At 37.7% G+C, this 22,421-nt stretch overlaps 1 protein-coding gene across 1 annotated transcript; it reads left to right on the forward strand.

The window, feature by feature from the left end:
• The first annotated feature begins 350 nt into the window (after window positions 1-350).
• On the forward strand, window positions 351-5,717 carry LOC110801950 (probable adenylate kinase 7, mitochondrial). Its single transcript, XM_022007358.2, has 4 exons — window positions 351-792; window positions 3,949-4,089; window positions 4,440-4,613; window positions 5,262-5,717. Exons 1-4 carry the CDS (start codon window positions 442-444, stop codon window positions 5,406-5,408), a joined length of 813 nt encoding a protein of 270 aa, XP_021863050.1. The 5' UTR covers window positions 351-441; the 3' UTR covers window positions 5,409-5,717.
• Window positions 5,718-22,421: the final 16,704 nt, after the last annotated feature.

The following is a 22,421-nucleotide window of genomic DNA, read 5'->3' on the forward strand; positions in this document are numbered from 1 at the left end:
TAACTGAATTGGATACTCTGTATATAAAACAAAATTAAAAGTGAACCAAACAATCATTTCAATTAGAACCAAACCAATCAAATCGATATGAGATTTTCAATCCATACCTCTATGATATAAGAATCATTCCGATCTATTTAAACTCGTTTAACCAAACGACTTAATATTGTAAAATATTTCTACACGAGTTACATGATCGTAGAATTCTTAGGTTTGTGGACAGTGGTCACCCAAGCTTGATCTTCACCTTTTCCCCCTTCAACACGCGCTTAACAGAATTTCGTCAACCATCTCCAAAACGACGTCGCTTAACCCCTTTCCCCTATGCTAAAACCTCAGCAACCTGAAATTTGAAAAACCCTCTTTGCCACTTTCACGGCCTCCAACACCCCCATTTTCTCTCTCCACCGCGCTGTCCACCACCAGCCGGCCATCTCCGCCATGGCAGGGCTAGGTCTCCTGAGGTCAAAATTAGGGCTTTCACCTTTTACCTCAATGATCAAGACCCGTTCATTTGGGGCGGCTGCCGCGCTCCAATACGAAGACGACGACGATTACTACGGTGGATATGATGATCGGACGGTGAATAATCGGCGGGGAAATCTACATCCGATGGCTGATGGAGAAGGATCAGAGCGTAAGAGAGGTGTGCAGTGGGTGATTATGGGAGAGCCTGGAGCTAAGAAGCATGTTTATGCTGAATGGTTGTCGAAGCTTCTGGAAGTTCCTCATATTTCTATGGCTGGTCTTCTTCGACAGCAGCTCCACCCTAGATTTTCTCTCTACAAGCAGGTATTTTCTCTGTCTAGTTTGTGTGTGGGTTGATTTTTGTCTAAATGCGGTTATTTGATTCATTTTAGGAAATTTGTTGTTCATATTATGAGTAATCTGATAAATCTATTGACATCATTTTGGGCTTGCTAGAAATTAAAGATGCATTTTGTTTGTGTGACTTAGTTTAGTAAGGGCGATTTACTACATTCGCAGTGAAGACGGAAAGTTAAGGGCCCTAATTTCACTACCGGTGAGAGTTGAGGGGTAGATTTACTACTCTTTTGCGATGAAGGCGGTTGTAAGGGGTTTAATTTCACCAATTGTTAGAGTTTAAAGGTCACTTTCTTGGTAAAGGAAGAAGTTAAGGATTGATATACTACTTTTGCAGTAAAGATTGGAAGTTAAGGGCTCTAATTTCACTGCCGGTGAGTGTTGAGGGGTTGATTTACTACTCTTCCGCTATGAAGGCGGTTCTAAGGGGTTTAATTTCAACAATGGTTAGAGTTTAGAGGTCACTTACTAGGTAAAGGTAGAAGTTAAGGGTTGATATACTACTTTTGCGGCAAAGATTGGAAGAAAAGGGGTTTACTTTCACAATTGGTAAAAGTTAAGGGGCCAGTTTATTACTTCAGCGGTGAAGGTGGAAGTTAAGGGGTTTAATGTAGTCACTACTTTAGTAGTGAAGGTGAAAGTTAGGGGTTTTAGTTTCACAGTTGGTAAAGGGTTAAGGGGTCGATATACAGTTTGTGCTGAAGCGAAAGTTACGAGGTTCAATTTCACAATTACTTAGAGTTAAGGGTTCAATTTCCTACTATATGTGATGAAGGAGAAAGTTAAAATGGTTTATATTCACAATTGGTAAGAGTTCAGGGTTTAATTACTACTTTTACTGTGAAGGCGAAAGTTCAGGGGTTAACTTTTCAACTGGTAGGAATTAAAGGGGTCGATTTACTAGTTTGTGCAGAAAAGACAAAAATTATGGGGTTTAGTTTCACAATGGGTAAGCGAGTTGAGGGGCCAATATACTGTTTTCGTGGTTTAGTAAAGTGGATGATTAATTTGGTTGGCATTCTTCGAGGACATGGATTGTTCATTGTGAATTTTGGAAGTAAAAGAACTTTTTTTTTTCTGGGTCTAAAAGGTATCATTCAAATGGGGGGAAATTTATGGTATTTCTTTATTTTGGTATTAGCGGTGAACTTATGGGATGATAAATTGCAAAATATGGAACTTAATGTTTCTAGATTATGCTACATGCCTACATAGACTATGGTTGATGGGATAATTGAATACATTGATTTTCTATCATTATTGTATTCCATGCTCTAGTCAAGTGGTGAAATATTTCAGTCTTTTATCAAGTTTTTTTTATAAAGAATGGATGTCAGAACATATTAAGATTTTTCTTATGAATGTGGTTTCTCATCCATGAGGATGATCCATTTCTCTGTTCCTTTGTAAGGTACTCAGAGTTGCATTTTTTTAGAATGGCAAATAGGAGAAATTTTCTCAAGTCTGAATTAAGGGGAGGATTTTAGATTTATAGGTGACAGTATTATAGGGGGCGTTTGTGGTTTGGAAGTTTGTTGCACTTTATTCCTAGAGGAAATCCTAAACCCTAAACCCTAAACCCTGTGCTCTATGAGGGCTATGACATACAAATGATTAAAAGGTGCTACGAACACGGGACACTTCAACATGTATTCATGTTTTTACTGAAGCCCCTAGAATTTATTGGACGAGTTTCCTCCTTGCTCCTCCCTTGTCGAATTTCAGGATGCGGGAGGGAATTAGATCAGCTGATCAGCTTGTAGAAAGATTCTTGCAAAGGGAACAACCTGTTCTTTACACCTCTATATCAAGTGTAATTCTCACATTATTACTCAATACAAACTAGGGTTAACGTTCTTCCGCAGAGTTTCATTTTGAGAGAAAACCTCAAGGTTTGGAATTAGGGAGCTGACTAGTTTGTAAACTATTTAAGTCATGCATTTGTTGTGGGTTCTACAGAGAGAAAGATTTGTCTAGGGGACTGTTACGATCTTCTCCCCTGAAATTATTTAATTAACACCTCCAAAGATCTACATTCCATTTCCAGTTTCCATACAGAAGGAACTCCTTCATGCCATCACCATCATGAATAGGAGTTCAGCTAGGCAGGGCCAAATCAGCAGCAGTGAACTCACTGGTGTCTTTCTCAAATCTCCGAGTTTGGCTAGGGTACCTTTTACGACCCCCTCTCTTGAATTTCTTTGATTAACCATTTCAAGGATCAGCACCACTCTTCTTGAACCAATTTCTTCCAAAAATTGAAAAAGGCCTCAAATTAAAGTTAAGGCTTTTGCTTGGACAGCTGTGGTGGGCTTAACATGAATGGCGATCAGTTTAACTATTTCCCACTTTTCTAATGTGTGTTTTCTTTTTATAGAGTGGAAAAAACTCGAGATTTCTTGCTTCTGCATTGTGACTTGGCTGCAATATTTGGGATAAGATATCCATATTTTAGGATGCAATGGCTTTCCGAGGAGTGAGGACTATCTAGCTATGTGTGATCCTTGTTTATTTGGAAGGAGTAAGGGCAAAAACTCTTTGATTATCTGCTTGGTTTGCCTACCTATGGGTTCGATATGTGTGGCTTGAATTCTCAACTAGGTACTTCTGTCAAAACTAAGTGAGACAGTACATTTTTACATTTTACATATCTTAATTAATTCCCGGGGAGTCTTGGTAATCCTACATTGTACATTCTTCTGCTCTCATTAGTTGATCTTCCTTAATTCATACCAATCATTTCAATTCATGCACCCAATCCTGCCTCATTATGTCTGGAGCATCCAGTAGCCAATTCAATTTTCATATCAAAATTTTAATTGTTGTAGTTTTTGTTTGATAAATGCTGACCTGCTTGTGTCTTGTGATGGCTGTGGTGTTACTGTTGAAATTTATCAGCTTTTTATTCTTAGTTGAAGTGCTATGCCTGTGCAGCACTTGGTTTACCCAAGGGCTGCAGCTGACAAATAATATTTTGTGTTTTCCTTCCCAATTTATTCATCCCTCATTTATTGTGTATACAGTGCTGAATGACATTTATGAGCTCCTTTTGTTTGTATACGTGTGATATTATTATAGATAGTTTAGTTTTGATGCGCTCTTACCTTTTTATTGTGTGCTTAGATTGAGAGCGCTGTGAGCCAAGGAATGCTAGTTCCAGAGGATATAATATTTGGCTTGCTATCAAAGAGATTGGAGGAAGGATATATCAGAGGGGAAACTGGATTCATTTTGGATGGAATGCCCAGAACGAGAACGCAAGCTGTGAGTTTTTGACTACGGAGTTCTTGTTTCTTCCTTTGAATTTATGTTCTAATTGCTCTTGAAAATTTCCTGTGTATGTAAGGGTTAAATCTAGTTTGTGAAGTAAAAGCAGGAATATAGACAGTATAAAGTTCGATTCCCATAGCAGCACCTTTAAATACCTGATATAATCATCTAATTACACTTGTGATATTGTAATGGGGAAGACAAAAGCTTCCTTCTGAATTCCGTTAAACCCTAGACATCAGACCATTTAATCACTATTTCTGTTTGTGTCGGTGCCTCATGGTTTACGAATTGTGATGTCATGGGAGGTTCTTAATTTCCCCTGCACTTTGCATTAATGGCAGGAAATCCTTGACCAAGTTGCTGACGTTGATTTGGTGCTGAATTTGAAATGCACTGGTAAACAGTTGGTAGATAGAAAACTGCAAGGCGGATTGAATCTTCTGTTGCAAGAAAGTCAAATCAAATCGTACTCAGAAGTAGACTGGAAAGAGAAGCTTCGCACTTATGCAGAACAGGTATCTTTCATCTTGCTGTTTCTGTTGATCAAGTGTCATGTATTATCAACAATTATCCAGCTCTCACTCCTCTGTACGAGTAGCCGTAAGGAGTAATAGTAATGACTTGTGACTTGTGAGATAACTTGAACGATTTGGTGGTTCAGAAAGTATTCAGGACTCCAGGCGGCAGGAGCCTCGGTTCTGTATGAAAGACCACAATTTTCGTTTTTGAACCATGGATTCGGCAAAAAAAATGTTCGGCAAACTGGGTGCAGCATGGATTCGGCAAAAAAAATGTTCTTTTCACAATAATCCCTTGTATCCAAACTTATTGAGTAAATTGAACTTGATAGCCCTAAACTTACCAGAACCAAGTGGCAGTGTCAAACCATATTTCCCCCTTCTCCCCTCTTGTTTATTGCAAGTATTTACATGATACTGTACAAGTATCTGAGGTCCAAATATTTGCTTTACATAGTAGTCCTATCTCATGTAGCCTTATAATGTACGAGGTTGACATTTTCAATTGAAATTGATCAAGATAATTAGCTGGATAGACACTAAGCATTTGGATAAAAAGTGTATAACCCTCGGTTACACTTTTTCGTCGTAAATCATGGGTTAAATATTTAAAGGCTGATGTTTTCCTGTCGTTTATTCTCACAGAGCAAACCATTGGAAGATTACTACAGGAAGCAGCAAAAGCTTCTGGAATTTGAAGTAGCTGAAGGACTTGGAGAAACCTGGAAAGGCCTGTTGTCTGTTTTGCAGCTACAACACATGGATTCTTCTTTCCAGAAGCTAACTGCTTGATATGGTTGATTCAATCTGTGAACATTGCGGCATTATAGTAAATACAAACCCACCTCCCTACAGAGTTTGTGAAAGTTTAATACTTCAACTGTTGATTTTTTTCACTTCTATCATCCAATCCATAAATCCCAAGCAATTTTGTAAGAGTATTTTTACTGTAGTATTATAGTATTTGTATACGATCGACGACAAGCCTGTTAAGTGACTGCTTGCTTGTATTTTTGCTCCATATTGATGGACTATGTAGCCCAGACTTGTTTGCATATTGTCCGAGATATTCATTTATAAAATTTTTGAATCCCCTGGTAATGATTTAATTCTTGATAGGGTAATCTTAGCTTTGGAATCCAGAAATTGTATATCAACTGCCCTTTGGATTTCATGTTTTATGCATGTAATCATGCATTATGCCATCAAAACTTTGTACATCTTTTGATTGCCTAATCCCTATTACAAAAATTTCCATGAACTTTTTTACTAAACATCGCGGCTATGGATTAGGAATGCCTCTTGTCTTACTCCCTCCGTATTTATTTAAGAGATACTCTTTGCCGAACATGGGTATTACGAAGATGAATTGAATGAAATAAGTAATAAAACAAGTGGGAATAATGTCATCATTTTAGGGGGTGGGCGATGGTGGTGGGGTGTAGATAGATTATTTAATTAGATGGTGGGGTTGATAAGTTACTAAAAATGGCAAATGTATCTTTTAAATAAATACAGAGGGAGTACAACATTATACTTTACCTATTTTTTTAATTGCTCTTTTCCATTCTTCTATTTTGTGTGTCCATTGAGTATTATCCTTATTGTAAGGACAATACTACCTCCGTTTCACAATGCTTATTTCGTTTTTCACGAAAAATTACTCCCTCTATATTTTAAAAAGAGATACATTTTCTTTAAACGGTTGTATTTTAAAAAGAGATACACTTTCCTTTTTTGACATATTTTGATCCACACTTCCATTATATTAATACTAGTATTTTATGCACGCGTTGCGTGCGAAATTTTACAAATATTAGGCACAAAAATCATTTGCAAAGTCCATATTTTGCGATATTGAGGTCATACAATACTCGTAGCCTTACATGACGAATGATCGAATCTTATGACCAATTAAAGCTATTAAAAAACTTAACATTATTTTGTTACAACTAACACATCTCATCGAAAAACCAAAATTGAAGTACTTAAGTAAAGTTATTAAACATACAAATTAGTAAGTATCACTTTCTTCTTTTGCTCTCAATATACTTATTTAACCACATGCACTCCTCCGCCCATTCGATATGCAACACATAACCAAACGTATACGAAGTTCAGGATTAAAATCTCCTGTTGGTGGATGTAGCACCCATGAAAAAGCTCTGTTTTCGAAACATGCAAATAGTTTTTCCATCACTCGATTATGTCCATTAGGCTGCATGAACGTTAAAAAATATATTAAGATGTAAAAACAACATGAGTTAATTAATTAAAAAAATTATGTTGTCAGAGTATTAGATTGAAACCTGTTGAAGTACTGATTTTATTTCAGTAGCTAAACAACCTAAAAGGTGTTGTGCAAGATCGTGTAATATTGGGACTTTCAAATTACTACTTTTATCAAATATGGTAAGACGAAGCAGCAACCTATAAAACGAAATTAAAAAAAATTATTAATATAGATATTTACCAATATATAAAGTGTGTTTAAGTATAAAAAACATTTAGATAGTAACCTTGGAATAGTTAAGTGTTGATGATATTGCAAGATCGACATTTTTGTAGTTCTTGAAAAATGACAACCTTTTTTAGGCAACGATTGCATGCTTCATATATGATGTTATCAACTTGATCAACACGACATGCATATGCAGCAACTCGACAATATTGTACCTACAAAAAAAAAAAGCAAAGTTAGACAGTCATGTGCATAATCTTGTATTTAATTTGTTGACAACACATCCTTATCTCAAGGTTAGAAACGATACATTTCTCACGGTAGGAAATTGAGATAATTGGATGCGGGGAGTATTAGAAATGTCAATCGACGACTTTAACGAAAAAGTCAATGAACGAAACCAATCTCTCTTTATCTTTGCCAGTTTTTCGGATTTATACCTATATGTGAAAAAAATTGTGAGCATAATACTTAAGGTTATGTTGTACATGAATTTAGAGAATTTGTGCATACCATGTAGATAAGGATGTTGTTGTTTTTTCATTAACCGGGTTAACATAAACCCTAGTGTGGTATCCCGTGGTAAGATATGTACCTGTTTGTAGTTATCAATTAGAAATATTATCACATATGAATATTATACTTTGAACTACATATTAAAAAGACTGCATTTACTATCTATTTTAATTTGGATGTACCATAGAAGCTTTTGACATGCAGACCACGTGCTACGATGATTGGACAAGTGTCAACTTGATTAATATTTTCATCAAGAACGTGCACAAAATCATTCCAAAGTGTGAATTTAATAACAGTCCAGCTGCAAGTAGAAAGTAAAACAATATTAAGACAAATTTATCGAAATAAAGGTAAATTCAAATCTTGTAATCTTAACCTTTTTTTTTTCTAATCTTCTTTAGTTTCAAATCTTGTATTTTAACCTTTAATTTTTGTTTTTAATCAATTTTGTTCTGCTCCCGCTGGCGTTGATTAAGATTTTAATTAATCGATGTCGTTCAGCTACTGTTTGCTTCGGTTTACTATATTTTTAAAATTTTGATTGATTTTTTTGTAGATTCGTTTGATGTTCTGAACCTTGATTGGTTTTGTGTAATTTTTGTATGATGTATTGTTGAAATTTATCCTGGTTTATTCTGCATGTTTTTTACTTGTGAATTTGAAAGTTTCTTTTTTCTGTTGAATTAATCAATTTTATTGAGAGTTAATAAGATTGGGATTTTGTGAGTATGGTGTGGCTTCTTGTTGGTGTGGTTTTTGTCTTTTGTGAAAATTCTTGGTGGATTTTTTAATTGAAAAACTTGAGATTTTAGAGAATACAGTAGAAATTGAGAGAATGTGTAAAAGAAAGGAGAAATAAAGTTGTTTGTTTTGAGTTTTTATTTGATTATTATGTGAGAATTTATTTTGATTGGTTGTTAATAGGAGAAGTTAGTATTAACACTCTTTTGTTATGTTTTTTCGCCGCTTGGGTTTATCAACTTTTGTTTCTAAAGATATTATTAAGTTTTTATTGGATTTTTCTTGGTTTTAAGTACTCTGTAAAAATAAAAATCGCTTGGAGTTGTAAATAACATCTAGCAATCTTTTTAACCAAATATCTCGTTAAAAAATAGATTTAACCAAACATATTATAAAACTATGATTATGATAGAGTATTTTGTTTGCTCCAATCTAATCTCAAAAAATCAATCAATTATCTTATATTTGTAAGCAATGGTCTATAACTTAAGTTTAGTTGGTTAAATCATGGGCCATGACAATTAAATGTAACACCATATTTTAGGCCATTTGTATCTTGGTGTACACCTAATATTCTGGTCTATCCAAGCACCAATATGAATTGGTGTTGCTTGTTGGTAGAAATATCATATTTTTGCGTTGAATGCGAAAATTCAGTATTTTAGTGAAAATCATGTTATTATTTTCAGTTAGTGAAAATCATGCGAAAATTAGGTTCATTCTGTTTAGTTAACTAAAAATGTGAGCTCACATGTCAATCCAAATCAGTTTAAATTATCCGAATCAGTTTAGAATTTTATATAACACATTTTTTAGTTTTTAAGAACTAACAAACCAATCCAAAGCAGCTTTAAATTCATATTGTCACTGACTATTCTAAACTAATGTTTTGTTCTGTTACGATTTAGTTTTTTAAATTTGTTTAGCTCTATTGAGTTTGTGTAAAATGTCATTTTAAAAGCTTTACATATATAGATTTCTATTTTTTTTAAAGTGTATTGCATTCTTTGAATCTAATAAAATCTGAAAGTAGAGATCACATTCAAATAACAACTTTTTTGAATAAAAAACATGAATTAAAATCTGTAATAATTAATTAATATCAATAAAAACATGCATATTAATTAAAATCTGCATGCTGTGAGGGGGTCGAAAAAGCGCGAGGCTAATGCATGACCTCGTCCCTCGTGGGTGTGACGATTCTTTTTATTCAATCAAGTGTAATTGGATTTCCTGTGAGTATACACCCAATTGACTAGTAATATAGGAGTCACCATTCAGTTTTTAACGACAATGAGAAAAACTGACAAAACCCGGTTATCGTGACATAAAGGGAGTGCAATTATGTTTGACCACGACGGCCGTAGGTTCCCTTGTGATCCCTGGTGATCCCTGGTGTGGGGATCTCTCAATATACACCCGCAAGGTAGAGATTGAGGGTTCGGGGGACTGTAACTACCGAGAGAAGTACTTCGCTCGTCGATAACTCCAGAGGCAGGATATCCTTACTAGCTCAGCATAAATAATTGAAGGGACATGCGTTAACTATTAAACTAATCTGAGTTGATTTTAGCAATATGCAACATATAATACTAATTCGATCGTGATTATCTGATTTAAATAGCATTGAGGGACCTAGCATGATAATCCGATTTCCCAAAAATATTATATTTGTTAGGCGTGATAGAACAATCAGATTAGGTTAGATTAACAGTTCATAAAAAGGGCGAGGAAAGCAGTTAAATCATCGAAAAGGGACACATTACGACGCACCCTTGAGAGGTGCGTCACGGTTCTCAGAAAACTAACCACTTTGACTTTGCTATTTCTCCTTTTTATTTAACGAATCTCAATTATGGGACAGGATATGTTCTGTTCGATTTATGGATCGATTGCGACAGAACGCGTGAACAGTTTCGCAGCGAGAGGCTTAGGCTAAGGGTTGGAGTCAATACTCAGAATATAATTGTGTGTTGTTGTGTTCCTTTCACGTCGAATTTAGGGGCCTATTTATAGGGAAGAGTCCGTGGAAAGATAGAATTGCAGAGTTCTAATCCACAAAGAATTAGGAAAAAACACGTACCCAGGTATTTTCAGCGCCCAGGCCTGGGCGCCGAAGATTTCGGCGCCCAGAGCCAGGCGTTGAAAATAGGGTCTGGGCTGTTTTCTTTAGTCATATTCTAATTCCTGAAATCCGTAGAGTTTGAGATTAATTCGAGTCTTTTAGCGCGTATCAATTTTGTGACGGAATGCATCTGGGCCCGTTACGAACTCTAGGCTCGTTAGGATTTCAATTAATACGTAACTCTTATTTCCGAATCATATTAGGAATAGGATTCTCGCAGTTTTCTATCTCATTTAGGATTTATGTTGGAATGCAACACCTAATTCTGACAGGTTTCTATCTTTTATGATTTGCCACTTTTAGAAGCTACCTTTTACGGCAGTTACTATTTTTAGCAGGTTTCCATAAATAGCAGGTTTCCATAAATAGCAGGTTTCGGGTGAAATGAAATGGGGAATCGAGATTCGTTTATTTTATAGGAGATGCGTTGTCAAGTGGAGTTTTTACGTTTTCATCATCGAACCTTTCCCTTGCGGGAATGGGGACAAAAGTAGGTGTCTACAGTTAGCCCCCACTTTGACTGAGTCTTGGAGTAAGACGATGGTCAAAGTATTAGACGGAGTGCGTCACACAAGCCACGGTGCATGTGACCTGTTTTGCGAGGGTCTCAGGAGCCCCCGAGTGATAACATTTGACTTAAGGGTCATCACTTGAAGCGTCGACATATCCCTCACGTGTCATTGGGATTTGTCAACTGATAGTATAGAAACTTCCTCACTTTGTCATTGGAAGAATCTAAAGGTGCGTAGAAACTCCCTCACTTTGTCATTTGGAGTAGCTACAGAGTTTTTCGAAATCAAAGCTATAAAGTGTAATTGGGCCTGGCCAAGCCCAATCACAAGGTAAAAACGTTTTTTTAAAGATTCTCATTTTCAGGGCTAGCTAAACGAGAAAACCCCCTTGTTTTTATAGGACGTAAAACGAAGGAAAATCTAGCACCCTTGTTTTTATAGGACGTAAAACGAAGGAAAATCCAGCAAAAGTTATCGCTGCAGCGACTAAGGACCTGCGCGGTTAGTGACGCAGACCCCGCCAGCTGAATATGGCGAGCCTGTCCGTTGAGGGTGGACGCCCCGTCCTATAGAAGTGGACGAATCTGTTTTGATGTTTTGAAAATAAGGACCTACGCGGTTTGTGACGTAGACCCCGCCGGCTGAAGATGGCGAACCTGTCCGCTGAGGGTGGACGCCCCGTCCGATAGAAGTGTACGAATCTATTTTGAAATTTATTTTTTCTTTTTTTTGAAAAATAAGGACCTACGTGGTTTGCGCCGTAGACCCCGCCGGCTGAAGATGGCGAGCCTATTTTAAATTTGAAGACTTTATTTTTTCGAAAACTGAGGACCTGCGTGGCTAGTGACGCAAACCCCGCCCGCTGAGGGTGGGCGAGCCCTGTCCGCTGAGGGTGGACGTCCCTGAATTCGTTTTCTTTTTTATATGGGAACTCGCGCGGTTTGTGACGCGATCTTGTCGACTGAAGATGGGCAAGTTCCTATTTCTTTGGCTCTTTGTGATTTCTTTTGAGAATTTCTTTTTATTCCTTCTTGCAAGAGCGAATTCTTTCGAGGGATGCTCGAATTTAGTTGTAACCTGAATGTGGGTTGACAACGTGCTTAGATGGACCATTGTCTTGTGGTCATCATCTTTCATGGTTTTGAGCTAGTCTTTATGGCTCAATCTTGCCACTACCTGGGTCCTTGATTAGGGGACTATGTATAAGTGTCAATGGCGACCTTTGTCTTGAGGTCGTAAATCGGTTTTATTTTTTGAGACATCCAAACACGGGACTTCGTACAGCGTAGTCTGGGAATATTGTTTTAACTTTGCATACCTTTTTTTTGAGATATATTTTTTCTTTCGAGCCACCAAGTACTCGTGCTTGGCGGTCAGTTCTTGTCAAAGAGGTTCTTTGGGGATACGCATTTTGTAATGTCCTTGATTGTGTTTGGGATCGTGCTCGTAAGTGCGAGCGATCTTCGTAGTGGTGTGCTACTCTTGACAAAGTCGTGAGGTGAAACTTTCAGTAAAGAAATTGGCAATTTTCGAGTCGAACAGATACGACAGGGCCCAATAGAAGTTGGGGCCTTTTTTGAGCCTGGGTTCATTTTCGGCGCCCAGGCCTGGGCGTTGAAATAATTCGCGCCCAGGTGGGGCGTTGAAAATGTTATTTGGGCTGGTCTTTTGATGACACAGTTGGCCTCTTGTTCATTCGTTTATTTCACTTGGAAGTTCTATGTATTCTCTTCTCTTTTGTTTTTTCTTTATTTTTAGAACGTGATGATTTTCTTGAGAAGCCGTAGCCGATTGGTGGACTACGGTGCTTATCGCTTTGGGGCGATTATTTTAAGGAACTGTTGCTCTTAAGGCGTACAGTTATTGCAATTGTTGGGCGAGTCTATATGGCCCGAGGAACATACCTTGAGGTGTAAGACTTTGATCGCTCTTATATTTTTTGAACGTGTTCGTGAATGATGATATGTATGTGCGAACGAGAGTTCATAGAATGGCCGTTGTGTGCGGTCCATTAATCAGTTCGCTTGAATCATTTTTTTTTTGAGCAATGACTGATTTTTGAATAGTTTGCTTAGAAGCTTGATAGGGGTCAGGCCCATTCATGAAGTGGGCTCAAGCATCGTGCCCTTTCGATCGTTCAAACATTTTCTTCGAGATTTTTTATTTTGCTATGGTCGTTTCGTAGCTTGGAGCCCCCAAGTATGCACATTGGGATGCTTCCCTTTGGCGTACGATTTTTGTAGGTTCTTCGAGAAAGATGCCTTGGGGTTCCGCTCGTGTAGGTGCGAGGTATCCCTTTCGTGGTAGGTAATATTTTGCTACATTTAATCCTTAATGTAGAAGTCGTGTGGCTTGCATTTTGAATTTGGCGATAAGTAGTCTTTGCCTCTTTTACACATGCTCTTTGGTCGTGCCTACATTAGTGCAATATGCCTTACTCTTCTTTTAGACTTGTACCGTGGGACGGTTGAACTTATGGTGCGACGTAGGCTTGTGTGGCCTAACGGCGTGTCTTAGAACATTCCTCCAAGTGTTGGGATATCATTATTTGGAGTACTTCATCGTGCTGAATCGTTCAGGTGCTCGAACAAGTGTAGCACGTTCTGCGTGGGTTTGCACGGCTTATTACTTCGTTCGATGCAATGATTCATAGGTGTTTATTTGTTATTTTTGTATCTGGGCAAAACTTGGCTAGCAGAAAGATTCAGCGCCCAGGCTGGGGCGTCAAAGATAACGGCGCCCAGCTCTAGGCGTTGAAAATGATTCCTGGGCAGAATTTTGACAGTTTTTTTTTTTTTTGATTCTTTTTTTTCTTTCGCTTTGCTTTGGAACGATGTAGACTGTGTAACGGGCGCTTTATAGGGCGAGCGTTATGTGCAGTGGTTTGATCGGAGTTTTGTTGACTCGCGATTTTCAGTTACCCTTGTTAGTGGGGTGACTTTATATATTCTAAGTAGTGCTTTAGAATTTGGGAGGGGTTGTAGCCATTCTAAGGTTCGTTTTGCACGATTAAAGCTTAGGATTGAGCCCCTATGACATATGTATAGCATTAGCGTCGAGAATTTGCGATAAAATCGTCATTTCGAGCATTTTTAGAGTGTTTTTCTCAAACCCCCAATTGTAGCTACGGGATTGGCTTGGTGCTATAATGCTTTGCATACGTTTTTATGCATTCATGGTGACACGGATCATGAATAGTTTGAACCAGACTCGTTTAGTGCGGGGTATGTTCGAGTAGTGATTTGCTACTTCTCTTGTAAATGTCGTATTGTGTGACATTGCCATGGTCAAGGTAGTAACATGTGGAAGTGTGCCTTGACCAAAAGTTAGGTGCCTTTCTTTACCCATAATCATATTTAGAAATTTTTTGACTCACTTGCAACATCGAGATAAACGCATACTTAGCTTAAACCAACGACACTTTATTATGTTCGAAGAAGTCTTTGAAAATTATTTAAAATCCGAGTCCTACTGTGTACAATCCGAGGTGTCCTAAGTAGGTTGACTTATAGAAGGGTTCGTACAGGATTACATGAGTGAATCAAAATACTGTTACGATTTTTGGAATGCTGTCTAAGGATTTGCTGGAAGCCAGGGTGCAGGCGTCAAGATATACTTGTGCCCGTTTGGCATGTGCTTTAGGCTTTTAGGGCCATCTTTTCCAGAATTGCGGGAATATAAACCGCTTTCAAATTGACTTAGATTTACTTGGTGTATGTCTGCACAAAAGGTCAAGGTATACTTAGTTCTTTCCCTAGCTCTTTCATTTCACTTTTTAGCCCCCAATTGCTGTTATGTCTTCCCATTAATGATGCTTTCAGATTTCGATTTTAGATGCCCATGTCATATTCCTGAGTAGGGTGAGCCTTGGTTAAGTGCCGAGTCCTATTGACAATGTCTGGTTTTTTTTAAAAAGGAGATTCGCAAGCATTTGAATTACCACGAACGGATACCCTGAGTTCGAAGGAACGATGGGGCGATGCCGTAGAACAATTCTCTTTATTGCAAGCTTACTGCCTTTACTACTTGTTGGCGATTATGACTGTGTCTAGTGAAAGAAGGTCTTTAAGCGAACGACTATGTCTAGTGGTGAAAGAAAGTCTTTAAGTGAGTTAGTTCGCTTTAGGGAGGGTCAAGTCGAGTACTTTTAGAGGTCATGGGCGCTTGCGCTAGCCCCCATTCAATTGAGGCAAAGCGATCTTTTGAGTCTTGGCTAAGTGCCTAGGAGTGTGAGTGCTCCTTCTGGAAAGGGTACGTGCCCTTATTATTTTTCGATGTGTGCTCATTTTGGCATCTTGATGACTTGGATTCTTCTTCGTGCTTTCAATTTTTCTTTCGACTTGGATTGCAAGTAACTAAGTTTCAATAAGGGACTTCTATTTTTTATTCTTGTTTTTCTATAGGCTTTAATATTTTTGCAAATTGGTTGTACCGAATCATGGATTGCCTACGTATCCGCCTTAAATAGATTTAATTTGGAATCAGGTCTTGCGTAGTTCTTTATCCTAGAAAATGGTTTCTTAGAATGCCGAATTCGATAGGTATGTTCTGAGGTGGAAACATATTATTTGAAACGGTAGAATAAGTGAAGTTTATTATTATTTTAATCTACTGCTTTGCCGTAAGCCAAAAATTTGTTTTATATATTTTTTGAGTACATGTATTTTTTGGTGGTACGTATATCTGAATACGTGTTGTACCCCTCCAAGTGTTCGTTATTTTTCCGTGCATGTGCGGATAAAATGACAAGCACTTCTGGACAAAATTTGGCGAGCAGAGAGATTCAGCGCCCAGGCTGGGGCGCTAAAGATTTCGGCGCCCAGCTATGGGCGCTGAAAATGACCTCTGGGAGGATCTTTTTTGGTGCGCTAAATGCTCCTTTTTCTTTTAGACTAACTTTAGAGGCGCTTTGCAAAGTTCCTTCTTTATTATTTATTACTTTTTTGTACTTTTCATTTGTCTTCTTTTTTATTCGTGACTCAAGACGGTTTGAAAGACGGGTTGAATGAGATAGGATAAGTTGTATAGGTATTAGTCGAGCATGAGGATTACACCTGCTAGGGCTCACAATTTGCAGCCTCAAGTTAGTGTCATGAGTTTAAATCAACCAAGGTCAATGAGTAGTATGGGGACGGCTTAAGGGTATATCAACAGGATGTATCCACACAAGTTATATGGTCATTATGCTAATGGTGGTGTAAGAACAGGTTTTGGGCTTTGGAAATAATGGGTATGACGCACGTGTCAATGGCCGTGCGTGGTTTGCGGTTGACAACAAGTTCAAGAACAAGAGTCGAGGTAATGGTTTCTTGGGTTATGGCAATGAGAACATGAATGGGTTAGATGAGCTGAACAGGGACCCCAGAGCGAATGCGTCTAAGAACATAAGGATTGGAAAGGGTAGACATCGTAGAATTTTATGATTTGGATTGGTTGACTCAATTCTTTTCCTTCGTTTACTTGGGTAGGTTTCGCACTTTGGGAGGTACGGGCTAAGTATTTCATGGCTCTTTTTCGCTCTCCCTTTTCTCTTTCTCTTTTTTAAGCATTTCGTGGCTTGCTCTTTTCGCTCTCCCTTTTCTCTTTCTATTTTTTTCCTTTTTGCATGGGATTTCTCCCCAACATAAATCCTTCAATTTTTTTATTTGGGCTAAAAGGTAGATGGTTATGGTCTTTGAGTCACGAGGCGAGACTGAGTGAGCCTCGTTTGGTAGGCCTATAGTGGACCTTTAATTTTAGTAGGCCTAGGGTGGACCTTTAATTTTAGTTGGCCTAGGGTGGACCTTTAAATTATCTTACTTTGCAAGCGTATTTAGTCGTTTCTTAAAATGTGCAAATAGCATAGATTCAAAATGTTGTTTTTACCTTATTGAAATTTAACGAAAGAATTACATCGAAAATAATTTTTTACAGTTTCCGGGATTTAATTGGAAGTTGTGATTTAGACTCAAACTTTCATTAATTTTCTGATTATAACCCGTGTAGGAATACAAGGAGGTGGCCTAGACTCAAAATAATGACGTGGCGTAAGCCTATAATACTTGACCAAGCAACTCTCAGACTTAGGCTAATTGGACCATAACTTTCGTTGGTTGACACTTTTAGATTTTAACCCTTGGGTGTCCATTTGTCATGCGCCATTTTTCTTAATGTTGGCGAGGTAGTTAATTGGGGAGATCGAATTTTTATTTTTGCAAGACTAGAATCATTAGTGCGGCTTCTCTCTTAGTGTGTATTGCTTTACCCCGATGGTAGCCTTATGGTATGCCGATTTGGGTATTTTCATGGTTGGTCATGTTGCATTCATGGAAAATCTTTTAGTCCGTACTTAGTAGTTTTCAAGGAGCGAGTGACTCGAGAGGACTATGATAGTCGTGACCCAATGTGATCATAAGCCTTTAGGCCATTAATTTTTTGCCAATGGTATTGATACCTTAGGTTCACTTTGGGGGTTGTGCGATTATGGAGGAATGATTTTCAGAATGTGACTGTTTCCATTTTGCAAATACTATAATATATTCTTTTATTGGTGAGAGAGAATATTGAGGCCGTGGGTTCTTAGCAAGGGATGACAATTACATATGGGTGCTCATTGATTTAAATGTTAGGAAGGGAGACTCAATATGGTTTAACCTTTTAACTTGCAGAACGACACCAAGCATTAGGACCGATTCTATGGATAAGACAACTAAGACTTAGGATTTAGATTGTACTTTGTCATAGCCTAGTCTAGACTCGGATTTACTTATTTTTCATTTGAACATTTTTTTTTTCTTGAAGACTTTATTCGAACATTATTTTTTGAATACTTTGCCCATGTGACACTCAAGGTCGTTTAATTAGCATGCTCGGTTTTGGTGCCGAGCATTGTCGTCGTAGGAGGCCTAACAACGACACAAGGAGTTATTTATTTTTTACAAGTCGCTTTTAGAATCGAGTGCCTTTTCATACGCCCTCGCAGCAATTTTTTCCGAAAAGTTTTTTTTTTTGCTACGTATGTTTTTCTTATGCGCGGGCACCGAGGCTGCTGCGCCTGACCAGAAGGCCAAGTAGCAACTTCAGCGCCCAGCGAGGGGCGTGAGAAATTCTGGCGCCCAGCCAGGGGCGTTGAAAATTCGTCCCTGGCTGGTTCTCGTTTTCTGTTTTCTGTTTATGCGACTTCGATTTGCGTGCTTGCCTAATAACTCCTTTACGCGTAACAGCGTTTGTGGGATTCGTTACAGGCCATCCCGAGCGTCGCTTATTTTGTGGCGATCATTCGGGTTTGCGGAACACGTATTTCGGTATAACTCTTTGGCGAATTCGTTCATGAATGTTTGGGCAATTTTTAAGGTCGTTGGTTTTCTAGCATTATTTGTCTAGCATTATTCGTACGCACAATTATAACATAGTCACATAGTTCGCTACACATAACTACATTACAAACATGGATTTGAAGATTAAATATGTCACGTAGTTTATGATAGGCTTCTATGGGTAGTATTTGCGCCTGGCTTGGTACCGCTTCTATCGTAGATCCAACACATGCCCCGGTCGAGGTAGTGTCTTCAACAGACGAATTTCGCCCAAGAGGCCAACCCGCAAGTGCAAGCCAAGGGGGCATGCAGGCGAGAGGGACCTAATGAGCGAGCGATTGGGTTCGGGATAGGTGTACTACCTGCACAAGTACCGAGTGGGAAACATGCGCAGCGTATGCACCCCCCTATTGGCGAGAAAAGGTATCCTTAGTCCAAACTCCCGAGGGAGCCGAGATTCGTTATGCGGTTCTGCCCATTCACATTAATATGCTGATTTTCAGGTCGTCCCAACTTGATGGGGAAATAAACGCGGGGTAGGATCGTTTCACCCTTCGGCTATTTTGATTACCTACAAGCACGAGTATTTCCTTCACTATCCCCAGTGGAGTCGCCACTGTGAGGGGGTCGAAAAAGCGCGAGGCTAATGCATGACCTCGTCCCTCGTGGGTGTGACGATTCTTTTTATTCAATCAAGTGTAATTGGATTTCCTGTGAGTATACACCCAATTGACTAGTAATATAGGAGTCGCCATTCAGTTTTTAACGACAATGAGAAAAAATGACAAAACCCGGTTATCGTGACATAAAGGGAGTGCAATTATGTTTGACCACGACGGCCGTAGGTTCCCTTGTGATCCCTGGTGATCCCTGGTGTGGGGATCTCTCAATATACACCCGCAAGGTAGAGATTGAGGGTTCGGGGGACTGTAACTACCGAGAGGAGTACTTCGCTCGTCGATAACTCTAGAGGCAGGATATCCTTACTAGCTCAGCATAAATAATTGAAGGGACATGCGTTAACTATTAAACTAATCTGAGTTGATTTTAGCAATATGCAACATATAATACTAATTCGATCGTGATTATCTGATTTAAATAGCATTGAGGGACCTAGCATGATAATCCGATTTCCCAAAAATATTATATTTGTTAGGCGTGATAGAACAATCAGATTAGGTTAGATTAACAGTTCATAAAAAGGGCGAGGAAAGCAGTTAAATCATCGAAAAGGGACACATTACGACGCACCCTTGAGAGGTGCGTCACGGTTCTCAGAAAACTAACCACTTTGACTTTGCTATTTCTCCTTTTTATTTAACGAATCTCAATTATGGGACAGGATACGTTCTGTTCGATTTATGGATCGATTGCGACAGAACGCGTGAACAGTTTCGCAGCGAGAGGCTTAGGCTAAGGGTTGGAGTCAATACTCAGAATATAATTGTGTGTTGTTGTGTTCCTTTCACGTCGAATTTAGGGGCCTATTTATAGGGAAGAGTTCGTGGAAAGATAGAATTGCAGAGTTCTAATCCACAAAGAATTAGGAAAAAACACGTACCCAGGTATTTTCAGCGCCCAGGCCTGGGCGCCGAAGATTTCGGCGCCCAGAGCCAGGCGTTGAAAATAGGGTCTGGGCTGTTTTCTTTAGTCAGATTCGGATTCCTGAAATCCGTAGAGTTTGAGAATAATTCGAGTCTTTTAGCGCGTATCAATTTTGTGACGGAATGCATCTGGGCCCGTTACGAACTCTAGGCTCGTTAGGATTTCAATTAATACGTAACTCTTATTTCCGAATCATATTAGGAATAGGATTCTCGCAGTTTTCTATCTCATTTAGGATTTATGTTGGAATGCAACACCTAATTCTGACAGGTTTCTATCTTTTATGATTTGCCACTTTTAGAAGCTACCTTTTACGGCAGTTACTATTTTTAGCAGGTTTCCATAAATAGCAGGTTTCGGGTGAAATGAAATGGGGAATCGAGATTCGTTTATTTTATAGGAGATGCGTTGTCAAGTGGAGTTTTTACGTTTTCATCATCGAACCTTTCCCTTGCGGGAATGGGGACAAAAGTAGGTGTCTACACATGCATATTACTATTTTGTTTAAGAGATTGATAGGGCACATACCTTATGTCGTTGGTTTTGTCGTGTGTTTTGTATGCCTTGACGAACTTGACACCATATGCAAAGTCGAACTTGAAATAGAAATCAAAACATGCAAAAACCATTATTCGTTTCAGTTTTCTTATTGATTTTAGATAATAAAAAAACTAATGGTTTCAATTCATAAGAAGAAATATTTTGAATATACCTTATATTTTGAAATCTGCAATTAGAGATTAAAAAAATATAAGAGATTATTTAATTAAAACCATGAATTAAAATCACATACCGTATAACTCGTTTTGAACTTCAAACCCAACTTAAAATCTGCATAAAAATCGATTCAAGTCAATTATTTTCCAATCCATAATTCTAATAAAACAGATTTACAACGAAGTGTTTTTTCAGAATCTATTGCACACTCACAAGAACATATAAACATACCTTATATTTTGAAATCTGCCATAAAAACCGATTAAAAAATGTAAGAGATTATTGTACTAAAGGCATGAATTAAAATATGTAATAATAAAGTTCAGTCCATAAAAGCAGGGATATTACATACCTTGTATTTTCAAATCTGCAAAATAAATAATCCCAAGTGTGTTAGTTAGACATACTCAATTTACAAAGCAACAATATTAAAAAAAAAAAATTGTTTATGCATGAAATTTCACGAATGATTATTATTATAAAATGTTTAATTTCTGTTTTTATTTGATATCTAGTCTTATATACATAAAAATATAATTGTTATGCGTATTTTTATGCACACACAGGTTTGAATCTGTCCATTCAATTAAATTAAAAAATCATTAGTTGTTAAATTTCTGTTTTTTTTGGGTATGTAAAAAAATTCGCGAATTATTATTAATTAAAAGCATGAATTAAACCGAAATAATTAATTAAGATCCATAAGAAAGTATTACACCTCATATTTTATTTAATTATTTCATTACTGTTTTTTTGTGGTTATGCATAAAAATCACGAATTATTATTATTACAAAATTGTTTAATTTCTGTTTTAAATTTCTTGCAAGGATTTGTGAGAAAAGTGGTACTTACGTGTGTGGGAGCGACTTCGCGAAGAACGGTGATGGAGGTTTTGGTGATGGGGCTTTCACGAAGAACAATGATGGAGGTTTTACAGAGTTTTCTGGAGTTTATTTTTTGGGAATTGAAATAATTTGTAATAATTTCGTTTTTTGTATTAATTGTGTTTTTTTGATTCCGTGTTTGTATTATATTTCCCAAATTTTTAGTATTTCCTTTCCTGGTTTAATTGTATTATATTCCCCTAATTGATTTCCTTCCCTTTTCTTTAACATTGAATGTTTTAATTTTGGCAGTCAAATAAGCTACATAGTTGTGGTTTTGGGCCCACTAAGAATGTTGTGAACGTTTCTGAATAAGTCAGTTTTGTAATTGTGATCAACTGTTAAACGGGGGAGGGTATTATTGTATTTTTGCAAGTGGACACGAAAAGTAATGTTACTAAAATGTCCTAAGGAGCTGGCTTATATAATAGAGATTTCTCTTTTTCTTGTGGTCCTCACACTTACTCATATCATCTTTTTCCTATAATAAATAATACACCCACTACCCCCACTTTCATCTTATTTTTAATAAATTCAACTCACTCTCCTAAAACTATGTGCCGGTCAAAGTATATCTATTTTTAAAATACGAAGGGAGTATAAAAATTTAATATTAGGCATCCTCGCATTGATAAGAATTTAACAAGATTTCACTTGACTATGTTTATTCTTAAATGATGTGAAAGAATGGTTGTCAAAGTTGATCGATAAATAATGCTCAAATGAGAAACGATGCATCTATTGCGGAACGGAGGTAGTATTAGTTTTAGTCCCACCAATTTTTTCTCTACTAATCTAAACCAAAATTTCAAGAGTAACCATACTCCAATGGAGCAATCTTACAAGGACGAAGAGAGTATATAGACATGTAGTACATAATACTTCTTTTTTTCCCTGAAAATTGGTACAACTCAATTTCCATAAGAGGCCCAAAGATTAGCAAGA

The sequence above is a fragment of the Spinacia oleracea genome, chromosome 1, assembly GCF_020520425.1.
Source record: "Spinacia oleracea cultivar Varoflay chromosome 1, BTI_SOV_V1, whole genome shotgun sequence".
Lineage (NCBI taxonomy): Eukaryota > Viridiplantae > Streptophyta > Magnoliopsida > Caryophyllales > Amaranthaceae > Spinacia > Spinacia oleracea.